The sequence below is a fragment of the Myiozetetes cayanensis genome, unplaced genomic scaffold (assembly GCF_022539395.1).
Source record: "Myiozetetes cayanensis isolate MyiCay16 unplaced genomic scaffold, myiCay2020 scf7, whole genome shotgun sequence".
In the NCBI taxonomy this organism is placed as follows: domain Eukaryota; kingdom Metazoa; phylum Chordata; class Aves; order Passeriformes; family Tyrannidae; genus Myiozetetes; species Myiozetetes cayanensis.
The window spans coordinates 20,347,768-20,366,216 of record NW_026087964.1 but is presented as its reverse complement, the minus strand read 5'-3'; the positions used below and the strand labels follow the sequence as shown (position 1 = coordinate 20,366,216).

At 40.0% G+C, this 18,449-nt stretch overlaps 1 protein-coding gene across 1 annotated transcript; it reads right to left on the bottom strand.

Annotated features, from left to right (window-relative positions):
- Positions 1-410: 410 nt before the first annotated feature.
- Positions 411-17,662, bottom strand: RHOH (ras homolog family member H). Its single transcript, XM_050338452.1, has 3 exons — positions 17,345-17,662; positions 16,179-16,283; positions 411-3,246 (listed from the first exon to the last, which is right to left on the bottom strand). The coding sequence occupies exon 3, from the start codon at positions 3,016-3,018 to the stop codon at positions 2,443-2,445; it is 576 nt and encodes a 191-aa protein (XP_050194409.1). The 5' UTR covers positions 3,019-3,246; positions 16,179-16,283; positions 17,345-17,662; the 3' UTR covers positions 411-2,442.
- Positions 17,663-18,449: the final 787 nt, after the last annotated feature.

Sequence of the window (18,449 nt, the reverse complement as noted above, 5' to 3'; positions counted from 1 at the left end):
AGCGCACCTTTATCTGGCTTTGTCTGAGACAGCAAGTCTCTGGAGCCTTCTGGTCCCTGAATCTGGCACCCCGTGGCAGATACCACAAAGCAGCATTCTGACCTAGCGGTTACTGCTCTTCAGCGCGTAAAAACATGAACTGCTCTTCAGCACATAAAAATATGTTGTAAACAAACCTTAACCCCCGAGATTAAAAAAAAAAAAAAAAAAAAATCATGCCACAAAAATATGTCTCAAACAAAGTTGTAACCAGGTATTAAATCCGTTAGCAGAGTGGGGAATATAACAAAAATGTCCCCAGTAGCAACAGGCTTGAAGAGTCACAACATGACATTTTGCATGCAATCTTTAATGTTCGAACAGTAACAATGGATACTTTCAAATTAAGGTTGTAAAACCCAGGACTTTCAGTGAAGAGGCACTGCAGAAGTTGAGATATAGAAACATATTTCCCCCACAGCCAACAGGTTTTTAACCAAGGATAGCAAATACTCAGCAACTTGCGTAACTCCACATAAGTTCTACAGCATTCAAATTCTTTTACAAATATGTCAGTTTTAGTGTTTCAGGGGCAAAGGATTTGCAATCAACACCTGAAGAGAAAGAGAAGCAGGAAAGAGGAGAGTTCAGGAAAGATGGGTGGCGGTGGGAGTCGTTGTCTTGTGTGCACAGGTGCTTGTAAAGATTTAAAGTTGATATAAAAACCTCACATGAGACCAGTATATTTTTATGACCAGAAGCCTCCCTTATAATCAGGTTGATGAGTGGTAAATATTCAACAGTCTAGGAGCTGGTGGGACAATGACATCAGGTGTCCTGTGCACCACCGGTATTTGAGGTGCCAGCAATGAAAATACTTTCTCACCTACATCACAGGTAAGATAATCCTACTGTGCTATGCACCATCTTTTATGGCACCATGCTATAGGGCCCTCAAAGGTCAGTTCTATAAGCCCCTCAAAGGTCAGTGAACTAGTTGAAGGACATGGAAAGGGACAAAGAAAATCTTGCTGTACTAAGAAATCCCCCCAAGGATTTCCTCTACAGGTAGCAGAAACCTTGGGATGAGACAGATCTGCAAGACCTGAGAGATGGTGCAGGGCAGAGGGGACAGATAATCTGAGGAGGAGAGTACTGTACAGGAGTGTGTGTTCAGCCCACTCCATCTTCTAGCAGAGTTCTCTTATATACCTGTAAGCTGTTTCCACCTGCTTAGCCTGACTTTCTGTGCAGGAGGGTAACTTGGCCTGAGTAGGTACGTCAGGATTTGACTCTTAGACTTGACAAGCTCCCCAGCATACAAAGCCTGTTTCAATCTTACTTTGATACAGCCCAGGCAGTTAAACTTAGTATGCAAACTCAAAAAGAAGAATATTGTTTAACCATTCTAAATACACAAATTCAACATTGCCATGTACTTATTTTTTTACTACTGTAGATGACTGATTTCACTAAATCCACTGTTTTGAAAAAAAAGTGTACTAAAAATATGTGAAAATTTTAGTGCTCATGGAAAAATAGCTTTCATCCCCAGAGATTGAAATCTTTTGTGTCCAGAATTACAGCAGGGACAACAGAAGTGATGGTAGGTAGCACAGATTCATCTCTGCCACACAAAACACATCTAAAACAGCCTTGACTGAAAGCCCTTCTGGGGTTGTAACCTGGTGAAGTCTAGGAAGAATCAGATTAGTTTCCCATGTTTGACCACATTGCTGAGGAACAAGATTAATGTTACAACATAAATCTCACAAAGCTGCCAGAGGGCTGTCAAATGCCACTAAGTTTTGATTGTTCCTGTGCTGGATGTACTGGATTTGATGACTGTTATGCAATGACTCGGGCATGCCTAAGAAGCGCTAGGCTTCTCTGCAGGCCACTTTTTATACGGATAGGACAATCTGCTTCTGTGGTTAGCTAAAGGGAAAACCTCCAAAATACTAAAACAAACTTTCAGGATTTCACAACAATGTATACAAGAGTCCTTCAAATAGAATACACAATGGTCAGATTTTATATGCCAAATTCTTAAGGAAAAAAATCCACACGGACAAGGTAGGGGTTGATCCAGGCAGAAGTTTGTCATTAAATAAATGCAGATGAAGACAAACCAACAACTGAGGAACATGAACAGAAACAACAGCAAAATCAGCACAGCTGTTATCTGCAGATTTCCAGGCTAGGCCTGCTCCAGTCCATGCTAGCAAAGTCCAAACACAGGCTTGTGAATAAGGGCACGTACCTGCACCTTTTGTTTTTCAAGATAGTGCTCATGTGTGTTTGGGGGAGAGAATCAGATAGAGAGCACATCTGTCTCATGAGGCACCTGCACTGTGGTCCTGCCAGGAGGCCTCCTTTGATTCACCTCCTATTCTCTCTGCTGCAGTATCTTTGTGTGAAAACAGAAAGACCGAACGTGAGCAAAACCACTGCTGAGAGTCCTCAAAAGATTTTGCACTCGTTAATGGAGAAGAGCTTCCGTCTGTTCCGCCTTTTGTCTTGATTGACTGCTGTCCTCACGGCATACTCAAACACCTGCTGCACCCCTCGGTTGCTGAGGGCAGAGCACTCCAAATAGCCTTTGGCTCGCACATCCTGGGCAAGCCGCTTCCCATCGATCGAGCTGATGCAGGAGGAACGGTAGGGACCCGTTTCACGCTGGTCAGTCTGAGTGGCCACCACCAAAACGGGGATGCGGGGCAAATGGCTGCGGATCTCACCGATCCATTTGTTCCTCAGGTTCAGAAAGGAGTTGTGGTTTGCCACCGAGTAGCACATTAATACCACATCTGCCTGTTGGTATGAAAGGGGGCGAATGCCTCTGAAGGCATCACTGCCAGATGTGTCCCACAGACCTAAGCTAATCTGCATACCATCCATGAAGACATCCACTCCGGTATTTTCATATACAGTGGGTCTGTAGTCATCTGGAAAAGTCTCAGAGGTGAAACGTACCAAAAGAGATGTCTTCCCAACCGCAGAGTCTCCCACCAAGACACACTTGACTGAATCCAGCATTTTATTAATGTCCAGGGCCCAGAGCGCCGTCTCTGTGCAGCAGAAGTGCGATGGAGAGATGCAGTGGTCTCAGAGGCTTTCTACATAACTTCCATTTAGAGAGAAACCATCCAAATCTCTTTACTTCTTATGACTTGATTCTGCCACTTGAGACTAAAATCCCCTTTTGTCCCACATGGCTCTGTGGTGCTGTTGGTTTTTAAATCTTCAGTGAGTCAAACGACGTTTCTGGAACAGTAAAAATAAAATGTAACATTTATAACCCACAGAGAACAAACCATTCCTCAGCAAGATAAAGGTGCTTGGACATGTCTTTGGACAACCATGAGGATGATGAACCTTGCCATTCCCTCCCAGTCGGCTCTGTGTAAAACAGCCACTCACATAAATAACCTGCTTGCTGCTCCACAGGGGCTAGCAGTCTTACCACCATTGCCATTTTCCACTGACACCGACTATTTTTCCCCTCCAATTGTCTAAAAAATAACGAAACGAATTTAACTTTGGTTTAACTGCTACTAACCTGCTTTAAGTGAGACATTTCCTGTCTCTGACCTTCACCAACACCGACAGAATCCTGAATCCTTAAATGATCAATTCAGATTCTCTTGAAACTGTACCCATGCTCTCTAGAGGTAGTCAAGATTAAAAAAAGCCCTTCACTAGCCAATTTGACTGTTTAAGCAATCCTATGTGGAACAGTAACACAGAACCGCTTGTGACAATAAGGAAGCAAAGACTTCAGGTGTGAATCTCAAGAGACATGGACCTTAACAATTTTCAAAAGCAATGAAGGATTCACAGCAAAAATACATCAAAAATTTAAATTTTTTCTTACAAATCACTTTCAACAAGCAAGAAGCACAAGCTATAGAAAGCCCCATTACCTATGCTTTCCCTAGTCAAACCATTTCATTTGAAGAGGATTCAACTGCCCTGACATTTACTTTCTTGTAAAACTGAACTAAGAGTACCTCTTCAGAGTATGTAATTGCTTTTGAGCTCCTGCCAGCATTCAGTCAAATTTTCCTATTTTGAAAGTGTTTGCTTCTTCCCCACTAGCTGTGTGCAAGACTCACTGCTCACACAGGGCGACACACAAGATGCTCCGAAAATCACTAGCGGCAAAACTGAAGGCAAATTAGTTCTGCTCAAAAAAAGTAATTTTAAAAAGTATCACTGCATAATTTCAAAATGTCACGTGTATGTTACTTAAATAATATATTTCTGTTTCCTTCATATATGAAGACAGACATCACAGCAGAAGGTTATTTGCACAGAAATTAATGATGGCCACTGTATGTTACTGTAACACTCCCCAATTTCAGTACCCTAACGCCACCGCCCCCACCCCTCACCCACGTTCCTGGTACACAAAAGCTTTGGTTTACTCCACAAAGGAAAAGGAAAGTGCTAAATGAGCTTAGAGAGAACATTTTACAGTCACTGACACCTGCCACTGGCAACTGGTCTGCTTTCATTTTGTAGTGAGGCAGCGCCCTACCTCCTCTCGTGTTGCTGGCACACCTGCACCTCTCCGCAGCGATGCGCCGGCTGAAAGATGTGTGGCCAGAGCATGCTGCTTTATAGAGGAGGCACCAAGCCCGCTGGGCCCTCCTTGTGCGTGCTTGAGTTACCGACAGCTACGGGAGGAATTGCAACACAGGGCGCTTCCTGGCCTGCCTGCGCGACCGCGCTCTCACCATCTCAGCTTGCTTCGAGGAAGTGGGATGCAGGCCGAGGCTGCTTCGTGACATTCCTGGCTGCCGGGAAACAAGCTGCTCCATGACTTTAGGTTTTGGTGACAGCAGCTGAAAATTTGCTCTTAAAGATTCATTAAGTCTGTCTCCACTCTCTCACCTTCTCTGTTCTCTAAACAAGCTCTCAAGGGAATTAAATAAGACCTTGACAAAATACATTTATGAAAAATTCAAAGAGTGTATGTAGGATACACAGTCCAATTGTTTAAATGCATCATCATCTCTCCTTCAGGGTATTCTACTTAAAAATTTTGACAGCAGTATAGTTTGAAAACACCGCAATTCACTACAAGCCATTAGCATATTATTCAGACAAAACTGCATGTTCCCAGGAGAAAGCTTCCATGTACTAAGTCTCCTTTTCAGAACAAACATTTCTTTGGTGCAAATGGTCCTTAGTGCCTTCAGATTCATTATTTTGAGTATATTGGAATGTGGGGGAAAATAAGGATGTCCAAAGCGTGACTTTTGTGATTTCTTAAATGCCAGAACAGAGAAAGACAGATAAAAGGATTGTTCTGGTACTCAACTTGTTGATTACCAGGTTTGATTATACTGTCTATTTTGAGAGAAAGTATATAAATCATAAAAAATTGAAAGAGATATTAAGGAGTAGTGAGTATGGCTAATTGATAGACAATAACAAAAGCTGAAATATTCCACTGTGACAGTGTGGAATTGTTTCCAAAGCCAATGATATTGTTCTACAATCCATTGCTGAATAATAAAAAAAATCCCCAGAATATAACTAAGACCATATTCTGGTCCTGTGGACAAATTGCCCTCAGTGGCCCTGATCTTGCATTTGTTCACAACTATTTGGAGTTCATGTGCTTCCATATATAATTGGGACTACATATGTGCATATTGAAGAATTATTTTTAATTAAGCACATAACAGGTCCTTGTTGCAGCCTCAGGGTAAGAGCAGTATTAGTGTATTAAAATAAGTACACAAGAGTTCACCTCAACCGACTCTTGATTAAACATTTTTAAAAAATAGTGTCCTTTAAAGGACAGGCCAATATTGGGTACTCCTACACCTCAATATTCAACAAGTTGTGTAAATATTTGCAGAAGTTTTGGTCCCTTTCTCTCATATTCTGTCTTGGTCTGACAGAACAGCGTGCTATGCCCATTACAAGACTGCACAAAACCTTCTGATCACAGATCAGAAGTAGAGTCTAAGGTGATGATGGTTTGGGGTTTTTTTCCAACAATTTGATCTTCCAAATTTTACAAACTTTATTAAGTTCATTCTGTATCTGGAATTTCAGATATAAAGCTGTATCGTCTTTTTTTTGGTTTATGCTTTCATCACTCCTAACAATCGAAGATATTTGAATAATAACATAATAACATCATTAATATAAGAATGCATGTCTTATTCTTGTGTAGTCATTCTGAGTAGTGACTTTTAGTAAACCTCAAATTTTGTTCCCTCTGTCTTTGGAATACCTAACCCTGGCGCTAGTACGTGGTTACAGAGCCCTCGGACTTCAGTGACGACACGAGCGCAAGAAGCCATGCAACAGTCTCTCTCCAGGCACTGTCTGACCTGCACCTCAGCAATCTCATGCACATAAAATGCTTCAGACTTGATTGTGGCTGAATATGACACGGAGAAGGTGAGTGGTGCTACCAACCCGCAATGTGATGGGATGGGAAGAGGAGCACAGCAGCACCAAGCTCTTTCCAGGTAGAGGCTTTATGGGACTGGACATCCCATGAAAATCTAACGTAGTATTGGTTGAAACCATTCTACCAACAAAGGAAAGCTGGACTGCTGTATCAAAAGGGTAAGTTAACCAGCTGAAACAAGCAGGATTTTCATTTATGCTAAGAATGCCTCTGGCATCTACTATAAGATCATTGTGAGCACAGCTCGCTATGGCTGAGCACCTCCATGGACAGCATCTTATGATGGGAAAATAAAAACAGCCAGGAACTTCTAATTTCAAAACCTATCTCGGATGATAGTGCAGCCTCAGGTAGGCTAGTATTTGAAAAGAATTAGCTCGTACGTAAAGAAACCCCTTTCTTTAGTCAAGACAACAGGTTTTTTACATCAGGCAGTCACAAAATGCTTAAGAGAGTTAAAGCAATTAATATGCTAACCATTATTGCCATTATCCAGTCCCTACCACAATTACATCTCAGTGTAGGTCCTGTTAATATCAGAATAAAAGCAAGCGAATTTTTCAGTTTGAGCACCACATATACTAGTTCTTGAAGACATCTGACACTGCAAGGAAATGAAATATTTATACTAACAGAAAAGGTTAAAAACCACTGGAGAGACTTCCACTTGCTGTGCAATGCTTGAATGTACATCTTGTCTTTCCCTGTTTACACTACTCCTGTAAGTCTCACCTCACACAGAGGTTGGGTCTGCAAAACAGTGCCTACAGTTCTCCAGTGTGCTGACTGTAACCACTTCTCTTTCTAACTGCTCTACAGATATGTCAGAACTCCCCTTGCATCTCTTTGTAAGAGGCTCTCAAGGAGAGAAAGGACACATGAAGACTACCCTCACTGACCAGAACAGTGTGCACCTTCACCTCCACGGATGCAGTGAGCACTGCAGGGCACAGAAGGGGCCTGAGAACAACTCCCACAAGTAGAAGGAGAGGAGGAAGGCTGGTAGGAATCAAGATAGGACAGAGATGCTGTTGCCTGGTTAGTGACAGCAGATGCAGCCCCTGTGACAGAGAAACCATGGCTGTTGTGGATGCTCAGCTAGATTACCAGGTTGTCAAGGTCATGCTACCTTGTTTTCAACTCTGTGGATGAGGTGTACTTGCTCCATTCACACACAAACCTCCAGACTGCTGCCACAGCACAGGGCTCCTGAAAACCAACACCTCAGCTGCAGTCCGTCCGGAGGCTGAGCTGGTCTGCAAGCAAAGGGCCCCTTGCTGTGAAGTTTCCCATCATACATTCGATAAGCTGATGCTCTGACATTTGCATTAGCTGCCACCTGCTTTTTAGATTTCTTTTAAGACTATTTTGGCCTATAGCAGTAAGAGGCCCTGTCTTGCCGATCAGCCTCCCACCACCTCAGTGTCAGCGTTCAGTCAGCACTGGCATTCAGTTGTGGTACCACTGCTATGAAAACAGAGCCTGTACCTTTGCAAGATGCTGCACCTTTTCCACAAACTACTCCACCAAAAACTCTGCATTCAACTCATTTGCTCTCCAAGCAGGCTACCACAGGGGCTGTCTCTACTCTCTGACCCAAGAGTAAGATGGCAGAATGCTTCAGCTGTTTGACATATTTCTAATACTGATGGATTAATTGCCAGACTATCTTTCAATATGGTTTTGTATTTCAAAGAATTGAAAGAATGTTTAGAAGCTTGGGTGAGAGGTTTTAAATGGATATTTTATCCTGAAGTACAATCATCTCTGCAATGGCTTCCTGAAGTTAGAAGAGTAAGCAATATGCAGTGAACCTCTATTTTCAAAGTCAACATGTCTTTTCATCTCAAACACAATCTCTTCCAGCATAAAAAAAAAATTTCAGACATAAAAACTTAAAAAAATTTTTTCAGTCCCTTATTCACAACAGTGAAACACTGTTCCTGTTCTCAGATTTCAATGCTTTGTTTTGAAAAACTGCAAAACTAAATTTTGCTTCTAATTTCTAATTTGTGAAATTTAGAGAAAATAGACAATCACTTTCTTAGGAGCCTTGGCAAAAAATCACTTCTGGATCAAGACAACACCTGTAAACACTTCAGTTTCTTTCTTTGGTAGTTTTAACAATTGAAACTGAAGAAAAGGATTTATTGTCAAATATTCAGTAATCTTGTCAACTTTATTACTAGCAAGGAAATTCAATTTATCAGACTTAAAGGAAATTCTCTCATATTGAGAACGTGAAATCTTGCTATAAAATAACAGCAAACACAGATCAATGTCATTTACAAGATGAAATGAGACATGAAGTCCTAGTAAAGGGATGAAAGCTTTCCCTTTAACAAAATTTACATGTTTACACACATGCTTACACACTGCCCATATAAAACTGATTAATGACATATCTTAAATAAAAAATTTCTATTTCATTACATTAGTAATAGTACCTCTAATAACGTATATATAAACAATGGATAAAGACATGTCTACAGATCTATTCAATTTACTATAGTCACTGAGAAAAATTATTTAAATCTCATTTTAATTATCCAATTAGACAACAGAAATATATTTTCATCTTCAAGAACTCTCTTGTTGTGACTAATCACACCCTGATTCAGCTGCTTACAAATTACATATGAACACAAATTATTAGAACCACTCCAAAAATTAACAAAAGCCTGTTAAGACCTCTCAGGTAGTGATCCAAGATCCTAAATTTAGTAGAACTCAGTGAGATCTGGCAATGCTAGGTAACTGCTTAAAGATTCAAGCCACGAAGTAATTTTCCTCCACATGTTTATGGCATGACATGGTAAATTAAGGCCTATGTGGTATTCGTGGCACTATGGCGCATTTTCAAAAATTATCCATTTTCAGTATAAATGCTGTATCCTCTCCAAATTAAAATTTGGGTAAATCAAGCGTAGGAAAGTAATCCTTTCACAAAGGAGCAGCTCATAAGCCATTCTCAGTCTGATCCAGTATCTTCCAAAGTCATCAGAAATGCAGCGGCATGTCGCGCCTGAAGTGTGGCACCCGCCCTTGCGTTTACCTCGTGTTTTCCTTCTGCAAGATACTGGATGGATATGTCACCTTTCTTTTCCACCCTTCTCTGTGATAATTTTTCTTCTCTACTTAAGAGCAGAGAAGAAATTCCTGAGTCTCATCACAGATAGAGCCGTACACGGAGCAGCTGGTGTGCAAATGTCACACACGCGTCTGTTCGAACACAGAAGTTCGTCAACCATCTGTCCGTCTGCCTTCCCTCATAGTCTCTGTACACACACACATGCCTATATATATGTACATACATATTCACCACTGACATGGTGGGGTCCAGATGGGGATACAGATATGCTTGCAGATGAGCACGGATAAAGTGCTCCACAGTGACTATGGCGCTATCACACGTACCTACGAAAAGCCATGCTACGAGAATGGACTTACAGGTCAAAAGCAAATTTCCAGCAAGTCTAACTGCACTTTAGCCAAACTGAAGGACTAATATTATAAAATACGTTAGGTTTAAGTAACTGATTTCAATCAGACAACTGTGTGTGTAGAATTATTCTCATGTGGAGTTGTTTGCAGCTTTGGGCCACAAACCACTTCAAATTTTTCATGCCACATCCTCTTTTAACACAGTTCACTTTTCTTGAAGTTTGAGATGACTTACATTTTTGTAGGGATTTTTTTTTACAGATTTAAGTCTTCAAAATCTCCTCAGAGTCTTTTGGCTGACAAAATGTGAGGTACTCGTTTATTTACAACCTTCAACAATAATTGCATTTTCTTTCCAGAAAGCCTAACCTTTTCACTATTTCTGTTTGGGGTTTTATTTACCATCTGCAGACACAGGTATAATCATAATGAAGTATCCATTTCCTTTTCATACACTACTAATATTTTTTAGTTTTAAAAAAACCTTGGTAATTTCTTGTAGAATGATGCATTATTTGCTAGACTGGATTCATAAAAGTGTATATGCATGCATATACACACATATATATACACAAAAATATTGAAAATAAATCATTGTGTATTTAAAACAGAACTATTTCAATAAGGAATCAATACATTCATGTACCAAAAAATTATATCCATATGTATATGCATGTCTGTCTGTCTGTATGTATTTATATATATATATAATTTAATTATATATATATTTATATTTATATATAGACACATTGAGATTAATTCGTTGCAAAAGACATTGCTACAGATTGATGTACAAAACAGATATATATTGTCAGAAAGATATCTGACAGTCATTTGAAAGTCTACATACATATTTTACATCAAATGGATGCACTACTGAAATGACAATGGTCTTTAAATTTCTTTATTTCAGTATATATGTATGTGTGTGTACTTACATACGCATAAACAGAGATTACTGCTGTGCTTAATGTGGATTTGCAATAACTTAGGTATATAATTGATAGAGTTTTACAATTAAATTTACATAGTCACACATTGTAAACAATTACATTTCTACTGTGGATGCAGCCATTAAATGTTTTAGACACATTTTTACAGCATGTTACAATAATTTGTTGTTAAGGAGACACATGGATTTATATTGAATCCCGCAGATGTGTAGCATGATAAAAGGTTAAAACAAACTAGCAACTCCACATACACACTTGCATTTGCATGCAAAAGGGCTTCCTCTCTTCCAGAGCCTGTGCCAAGGACAGTGGAGAGGGCTGACTTCTGTGTGTTTTGGCTCTAACCTGGGGTAGGCACACACTCCTCTTCCTTGTTTGTACACTACCTGATCTTCTTGACTGGGTCCCTTAAACACTACAAAGTAATCAATATTAACAGTATAGCTAAAAGCTAATATATGAATGATACAGGTCATACAACCTCCTCCTCAGTGTTAAAAGGTGTTAAAAAATTGTCCTCCCATTTCTCCACTGTCCTCCATGGATTCCTTACAAGATCTCCAATGTTACTTTCAGAGGTCTCTTCAGGTTCAACTTCACTCTGGTTTTATAAAATGCCTACCACAAAAAAAAAGGAGTCTCAAAAGTTCACATCTTCTCCCCCCATTCTCAGGGGGAGGGGAAGGCAATTTTCCATGTTCATTAAGTTATGTATTTGCATAGGTTTGATTTCAGTGGGAGGTAAAAGTGGAGGAGGAAAATATTAGTTAGAACAAAATTAAGTAATGTTTAATGGAAGATTATTTTTGCATATTTTGTGATAAGGAAAATATGTGTTGAATATACAGATGTTCTGAACAGCAAACAATGATGTTTCAGTTGACCAAATAATTTATGATAATGCCCTCTTGCTAAAACATACTGATTTTTTTAAATTATTATTTTTTTTATTTAGGAAGACCTGCATGTCACTGTTATGTTTTGCTGTGATGAATGTTAAACTTCTGGAGTTAATGAGCAAAGCTAATAAAGGAAGCAACAATAGTTTGGTTGGTTATTTACTTTATAACATGGAAAGGTTGGCCAGGGGAAGTTTAGGTTGGATATTAGGAAGAAATTTTGTACAGAGAGCATAATCAGACAGTGGAATGGGCTGCCCAGGGAGGTGGTGGATTCACTGTCCCTGGAGGTTTTTAAGATGAGACTGGATGTGGCACTGAGTGCCATGGTCTAGTAACCACGGCGATGTTGGATCACGGGTTGGACTTGATGATCTCAGAGGTCTTTTCCAACCTGGCTGATTCTATGATTCTATGATTCTTTTAGCTTTTTCCCTTAGTTTTGCTAACAACAAAAAGCTTTTTCTTGTCTCTGTATATACCAGTGTTTAAAATCATAGTCTACATTTCAGCCACAGGGAAATGGCTATCTTTACGTTCGTTCTTAAATTTCGTGTATGCACACACGTACATTAAAATGTTAAAAATTTGGAGGGTTTACTCAGAAATAATTTCAATTATTTTTCAAGTAGAAGGTGCAATACAAAACATACAATTCTCATAACTTTTTCTGCATTTGTAGATTTAAAGTCTTTATCCTTCTGATTTGTTTTAAAAATTAAAAATGGAGTTGTCTTTCACAATCTTTCCCATGACTAGTATTCATGCACTGAACCCAGCACAAGAATAAAATAAGAGATAACATGTATATACAGTGCAAGTAGGTTTTTTTTTTCTCACTATGCAGCCTCTCTAGAATTCCTGAATTGTAGCAAATTAAATTAGACAAAATAAACAGGCATGCATACTTGCCTACATCAAACTGCCTATGTCCTATGCATAGTAATGATTAAAGCCCAGTTTCAAAGGAACACGCTGTCAAGATTTCTTCTTTTTCTTCTGGAATTAGCACAAATTATACCTGGTAGCTCAGATTTTACATTGACTTGTATCTTACATCAACCATATGCCAGAGTAGAATATATATTTTAGTGCCTGTTTTCCTTTACCTTTCTCTGATTGTAGTGCAACCTTAATTTCTTGCCACTTTTATATAATACATATAATACTGCAGACAGCAGTGGGTCATATGGAATAGTTTAAGGGGAGAAAAGACTCTATTCTTACCACTGAAATTAATACATAAATCCTTCTCACTCATTCTTCAGCTAAGCATTTTGAGAAGCCATTTCATATACTTATAGCTGACATCTACTTGGCTTTCAATTGGTTTAACGATCATGCAAATCCCCATGCTACGACAAATCTTAATGCAGAGTTCTTCAGTGGGAAGCATAGAAAATTTTCCTTGATTTTCTTGATTTTTACATATTTTGAATGAAAATGATGACACATGTGAAAAGAGAGATATTTTAGGACAGCTATGTTTGAACATTACGAGAACATTTCCCATGCTTTATTTTTTGAATCCTGGTGGACTTGATTCAAACTCAGAGATATTTTACCCAACGGCTTTTCATCCAGAATTAAAATTCCACTGAAAGATATATGAATTAAAAAACTTCCATTTAAACATTTAAACTGATGGAAATGAAAGAAATCACATGAAAGATTTTTATGACAGCTGTTTTATAGCATACTTTTATAATGAAAAAAATACAAGCTCACAGATGATGAGAAGAAGTTAATAGATAACTGAGTATGTTAGTAATTCATTACCTTGGAACTCCAAAGACTTTACAATAACTTTGTACTTAATAATTTTGAACTGTCCAAAGACAGTTTTTAAGCACAATCATTTGATGAAAAAAAAAAAAGGCAAGCTGAAGACTGCGTGTCCACTGGCATGCCTATCAGTGAACGGAATGAATAATTTTCTTACAAGAGCGAGAGGTTTCATATTGTTTCAGTGACCATGGCATAGGAGATGACCCGAAGAGGCCCCCTGCTACCTAGGGGTCTTGGTCTCAACTTTTATATTAGGAGAGCCAGTTACATCTGTGGTTTGACATAAACCAGGATAATCTTCAAAAGAAACTCACTGTCACTCATGAGAAGAAGAGATATCACCAGATGGTACAGCAACCTCCAACTGGGCAAGTGTCGGCTACTGAGATTGGCACTCCACACTCACACTTGTATGCGAGAAGTGACACTGTGCACAGTACGTAACCGCAGCCCTTCGTGCCAGCTTCTGCCAGTAGAGGTGTTCGTTCCTTTTCCAGCATATGCTGAGTCTTTCCTATGTGATAAGTCACCCTGGCCCCCTCAGGGAAACCCCCAAACCATAGCAGAATCCTCCTGTTGTTTCCAGAAGGTTCATACATTTCATCGGGTAAAGACAAGCCTGCCAAGTTCAGCCCTGCCTGAGGAATTTACACTTCTCCTTGGCTTCTGTAACTGAAGAGCAGCATTACAGAGGCTTCACTGGCTCCAAATGTCTCCCCTCTCACTGTAGACTGACACTCCTGGTGGATTAGGAAGGTTTTCCAGTTCTTCACTGCCATAAGAATTGAAGGACAACTAAATTCTGCTAAGCACATAGGCAACTCTATTTGGTTTTGTGGAGAAGAGCTAGTGGTAGATGCAGCCCACAAATTTTGTTGTTACATTGCTTTGTTGTATTTCTGTGATCCTGTTCAGTATTTTAAGGCCATAATGCTGTAATAGTGGGCTTGAGGCAGCTGCAGCCAACTTCCTTTCTTAATTACTATGCCGGGGTTATCCCAAAACATTTTTCAGCTGTAAGCTGTGTCATAGCATGAAAACTGCTGATTTAAGAAAACTACACACTGCTGGTCAAAAAAGCGAGAATCTAATTTGGAAATGATGTCAAGCTGTATGGCATGGTGTCTGAAGTGTCACATTAAGACTTTGAAAAAGGTAAGTTTTACAGTTACTTCTTTTATCTCTTTTCAAACAATAATCAAAAGCATTATAAAAAATCTGCAAATTTTCACTTTATGATCCATGTCAATCAAAATTAAACACTTGAATGGTGCATTCAGTAAAATTCTACTGTTTCTTAATGAAAACTATCGAATCACAGCACCAACATTTTACAAAGAAAATGGGAAGGGTGTTTGCTTTAGAGAGAAGAGGTCTTTTTCACTGAAAATCTTTTTCATTTAAAATGCCTAACCCAGCTGCTGCTATGCACCTAGAACTGCACAGCAAAAGCAAGAGGAGTAACAGCAGAATTTCATCTCCCTACCTCGGTGTCCTCTTGGCTGATTATCAGAAAGCAACACAGAGAAAAGCTCTTCAGGAGCTTGCGATGGTGCAGACTCTCTGTTCAGCGGGATGGGCCAGAGGCTCAGCCTGTGAGACCGCCACTACAGTTACTGCTCATTTCCTGTGTGCTCTGGGTATACTGTAAATCACCTACTTACATCTTTGAGGATTTATATGGCTTGCCTCTCATTGTACTAGAGATTACCTCCCTAATATTACTGGCACCAGCAGCTGTTACCAGTGATGCAACTTCAGCGTCAGCCTCTCGGTTGCTGGGTACATGCAGCAGGAAGAGTGCTTCCATTTTCTCTCCAAATTCACACTGCCACTGCAGCAGCTGAGCCAGAATCTGTTAAACTGGCCATCAGGTTGGAAAAGTATTTTTAGTATTTAATATTTGTAGTAACTTTGTGGAAGTACAGCTACAATATCATGGTTTTACTCCGCTGTGTGTAGATACAGGGATTGTCCTCTGATACAGGCAGTCATGTGAGGCCTGATGATCTTCTGCTATGAGCTGACTTACGCTGTTTTCGCACAGTAAAAATACCTTAATATGGGATTAAATGACTGTAATTTACAGCCATGTTGCCCTGCTGATGAACTATGAATTTATTATATATGAAAATCATGCCCATTTTTAAATTTAATTCTTTGTTCTGGAACTTAGACAGTAAGTACAGGTTAGGTATAAAAAAAGCACAGATTCTCTACAAATACAAAACTACCATATTTCCTGGTTTGCAGCACCTAATCTAGGAAATATATAACTTGGCATTATGCCTCATCAAGGCCTACTCTTTAAACTTAGCAGGAAGCAAGTGCATGTGCGGCTTTTTGACCCTGCAGTTACTGCCCAAGTCTCAAACATGGTATGCACATCACATACCACTTTTTCTGGTATATTGAACTTCACTTGTATGATACATCTTTAGACCTGTCTCTGAAAAATAAGATTAAACCCCATCTAAAGTCAGGTAAGCTTACACATATGGTCCTTCCTACTGGAATATCCATAACCACCCACTGATCTAAATGGTGGGGGTTGGAAATGTGAAATATGAAACAGCACGATAAAAAGCACAATCCCACCTTATTCCAACAGCAGGAGACACCAAAATTTGCTGATAGATGTGCCTGCTAACAACTAACTAATCTCATTTACCCTACCTTTTTCTTCTGCAAGTATTTTCTTCAGGTTAAATCCCATGCTAAAGCTGGCCTTCACAAGACACCACAGCTCCACTTCTGCCCCATCCACAGGTGGAAACACAGCTGAAAGGAGAAGTTAGACAATCTTAAATCCACATTCAGACTTTTTGTGGAGGTCTGTGTCAAAGGGATGGTTCTAGCGTCAGTGTGCTCCATTCCTCATTCATCTTTTATATTAACTGCATCTCATTGGCAATGTGACAAGACCATCCCATTGCCTCTAGAGCATCGTAAGACGAAGGTTTTGTAAGCACAATCTAGAAATGGGTGTACACAAATGTGCACACATGCCTGCACACTTACATGCACACACAGACCGCTCTCTAAGGGGACCCCACACCACAAGCATGACACAGTTGACTCAGAAAGCATAAAAGAAGCCATGGGGGTGAGCTAAAAGCACAAAGTTGCAGACATGGCCATTGAGACGGCAATCTTCCACCTCAGATGGCGGCACACGCACTTGTTAGACCCAGCAGGACCAGGCAGCCACTGGAGCCAGAGACAGATATCTTGGCAAATTAAAAATACTTTGAAAATCACTCCAGAATTTCTCAAATTCTCAAAATAAAATTTTCACTTAAATTTGCTTGAGAACTTCAAGATGAAACAGGACAGTTTTCTCATAAGCATAATGTATTTCACAAATGGGGAAGAAAACCATCCTTTGAGGTGTTGCAGGTTTACACTTGCCTATCAGTCCTTGGTTCATAGTTCATACAACGGCAAAGAGCACAGGAATCAGACCCACCATCTTTAGAGTAATTCCCATTTTCTCTTTTTCTTCCCTCAGCTGACATGTTAAAAAATTGGCATGGCACAGCCCATCACATCCCTCTTTTTACTTTATACAAGGCCTTTTTATGCTGAAGTGGAAACAAACTCTGGAACAAATGAAAATTCAGAAAATACACAACCTAGACCAGTGTTCAATTCTGTATCACAATACTGAGTAGTTACCAGATGATATTAAAAGACTGATTATGTGAACCAATTTCACAAACTTACTAATAAAAGTAATTAACAAAAGTAAACCAAAAGATACTGAATTCAATTCAGAATATCAATTCACATTAAGACTTTTGGGGGAAAAAAAAAAAAAAAAGAAAATGCAATGAACTTACCAGAGACAGGAAGCTGAAAGTGGCTGTTGAAAATAAACGTTACGGAAGTCAAGTATTCTAGACGAGACGGGGGAAGAAAAAAAGAAGAGTGGTGTTCTGTGTTCTTGGCTTTTTCAGATAGACTTTTTTTAGTAGATTAGAAGAATTATATTCTTGAAAGGACAAAAAAACCCAAAATCTCAAGAGGTAACCAGAGACCACTGCACATACAGGCTAAATTAGTCCTGGCAACTGGGTCTAGCTCATCTGGAGGCAGCACAGACAGCAGACCCAGATGCAGTGTGACGAGAAAGAGCGGAGAGGTTTAGCGTAAGTCAGCTTCCTGGGGAGAGCTCCTCAGCTCTGCCTGTGTGGGCTTGTTGTGGGTTGGTATATGAGTGTATCTTTCTCTCTTTGGTGACTACGGGAGCAGATGTAAAAACCTTGACGATGGGGGAGGGGGCCAAAACCTCCAGCCTGCAGAAAGCTTTCTCTTTGCACTCTGCTGCTCCTACAGCTGCCTCGTCTCTGCTACAGGGGCTACTGGCACAGGGCAGCCCAGCAGCTCCAATACATGTGAGGAGAAACGGAGCAGATCAACAGCTGCCTGTAGTGTTACATGCAATTCACACTCCAGTAGCATGAACGAGACTTGGGATACTTTTCTGCAAGCTGAAATATGGCCCTGCCTTTAAAAGGAGAGTATACATATTTAGTTGACTTGGTGCAAAACCCAAGGCAGGTGTATATGGCTTTGTTGTAATTCAGTGAGGATCCCTCTCAAGCGTTGGTTAGGACTGATCAGTAGTATCATTTTATCAGCATGTATGTCCTCTCTTCTGCCAGTATAAGGAGGCTGAGCAGGTGGAGAGACCACAGTCATTGAGACTCCCACCTTTCCCAGCACAGAAAAATTGAGCTGGCCAGGTTCTCATAATTTCCAGATTTCCTACCACAACACTGAAAGCAAAGCTGTGATGATAGTTTCAGGATTTCAAGTGCCTATGGTCTACACTCCAGGGGCTGTCAGCACAAGATGCTGTCCAGTTGGTATGATCAGGCAATCAGACTGCAGGGAGGGCATTCCTGTCCCATAGTCCTTAAGCAGCCCAAGCACACCAGCACA

Coding starts and splice junctions, on each gene's coding strand:
- RHOH (XM_050338452.1), bottom strand. CDS start 3,018: ATGCTGGATTCAGTCAAGTGTGTCTTGGTGGGAGACTCTGCGGTTGGG.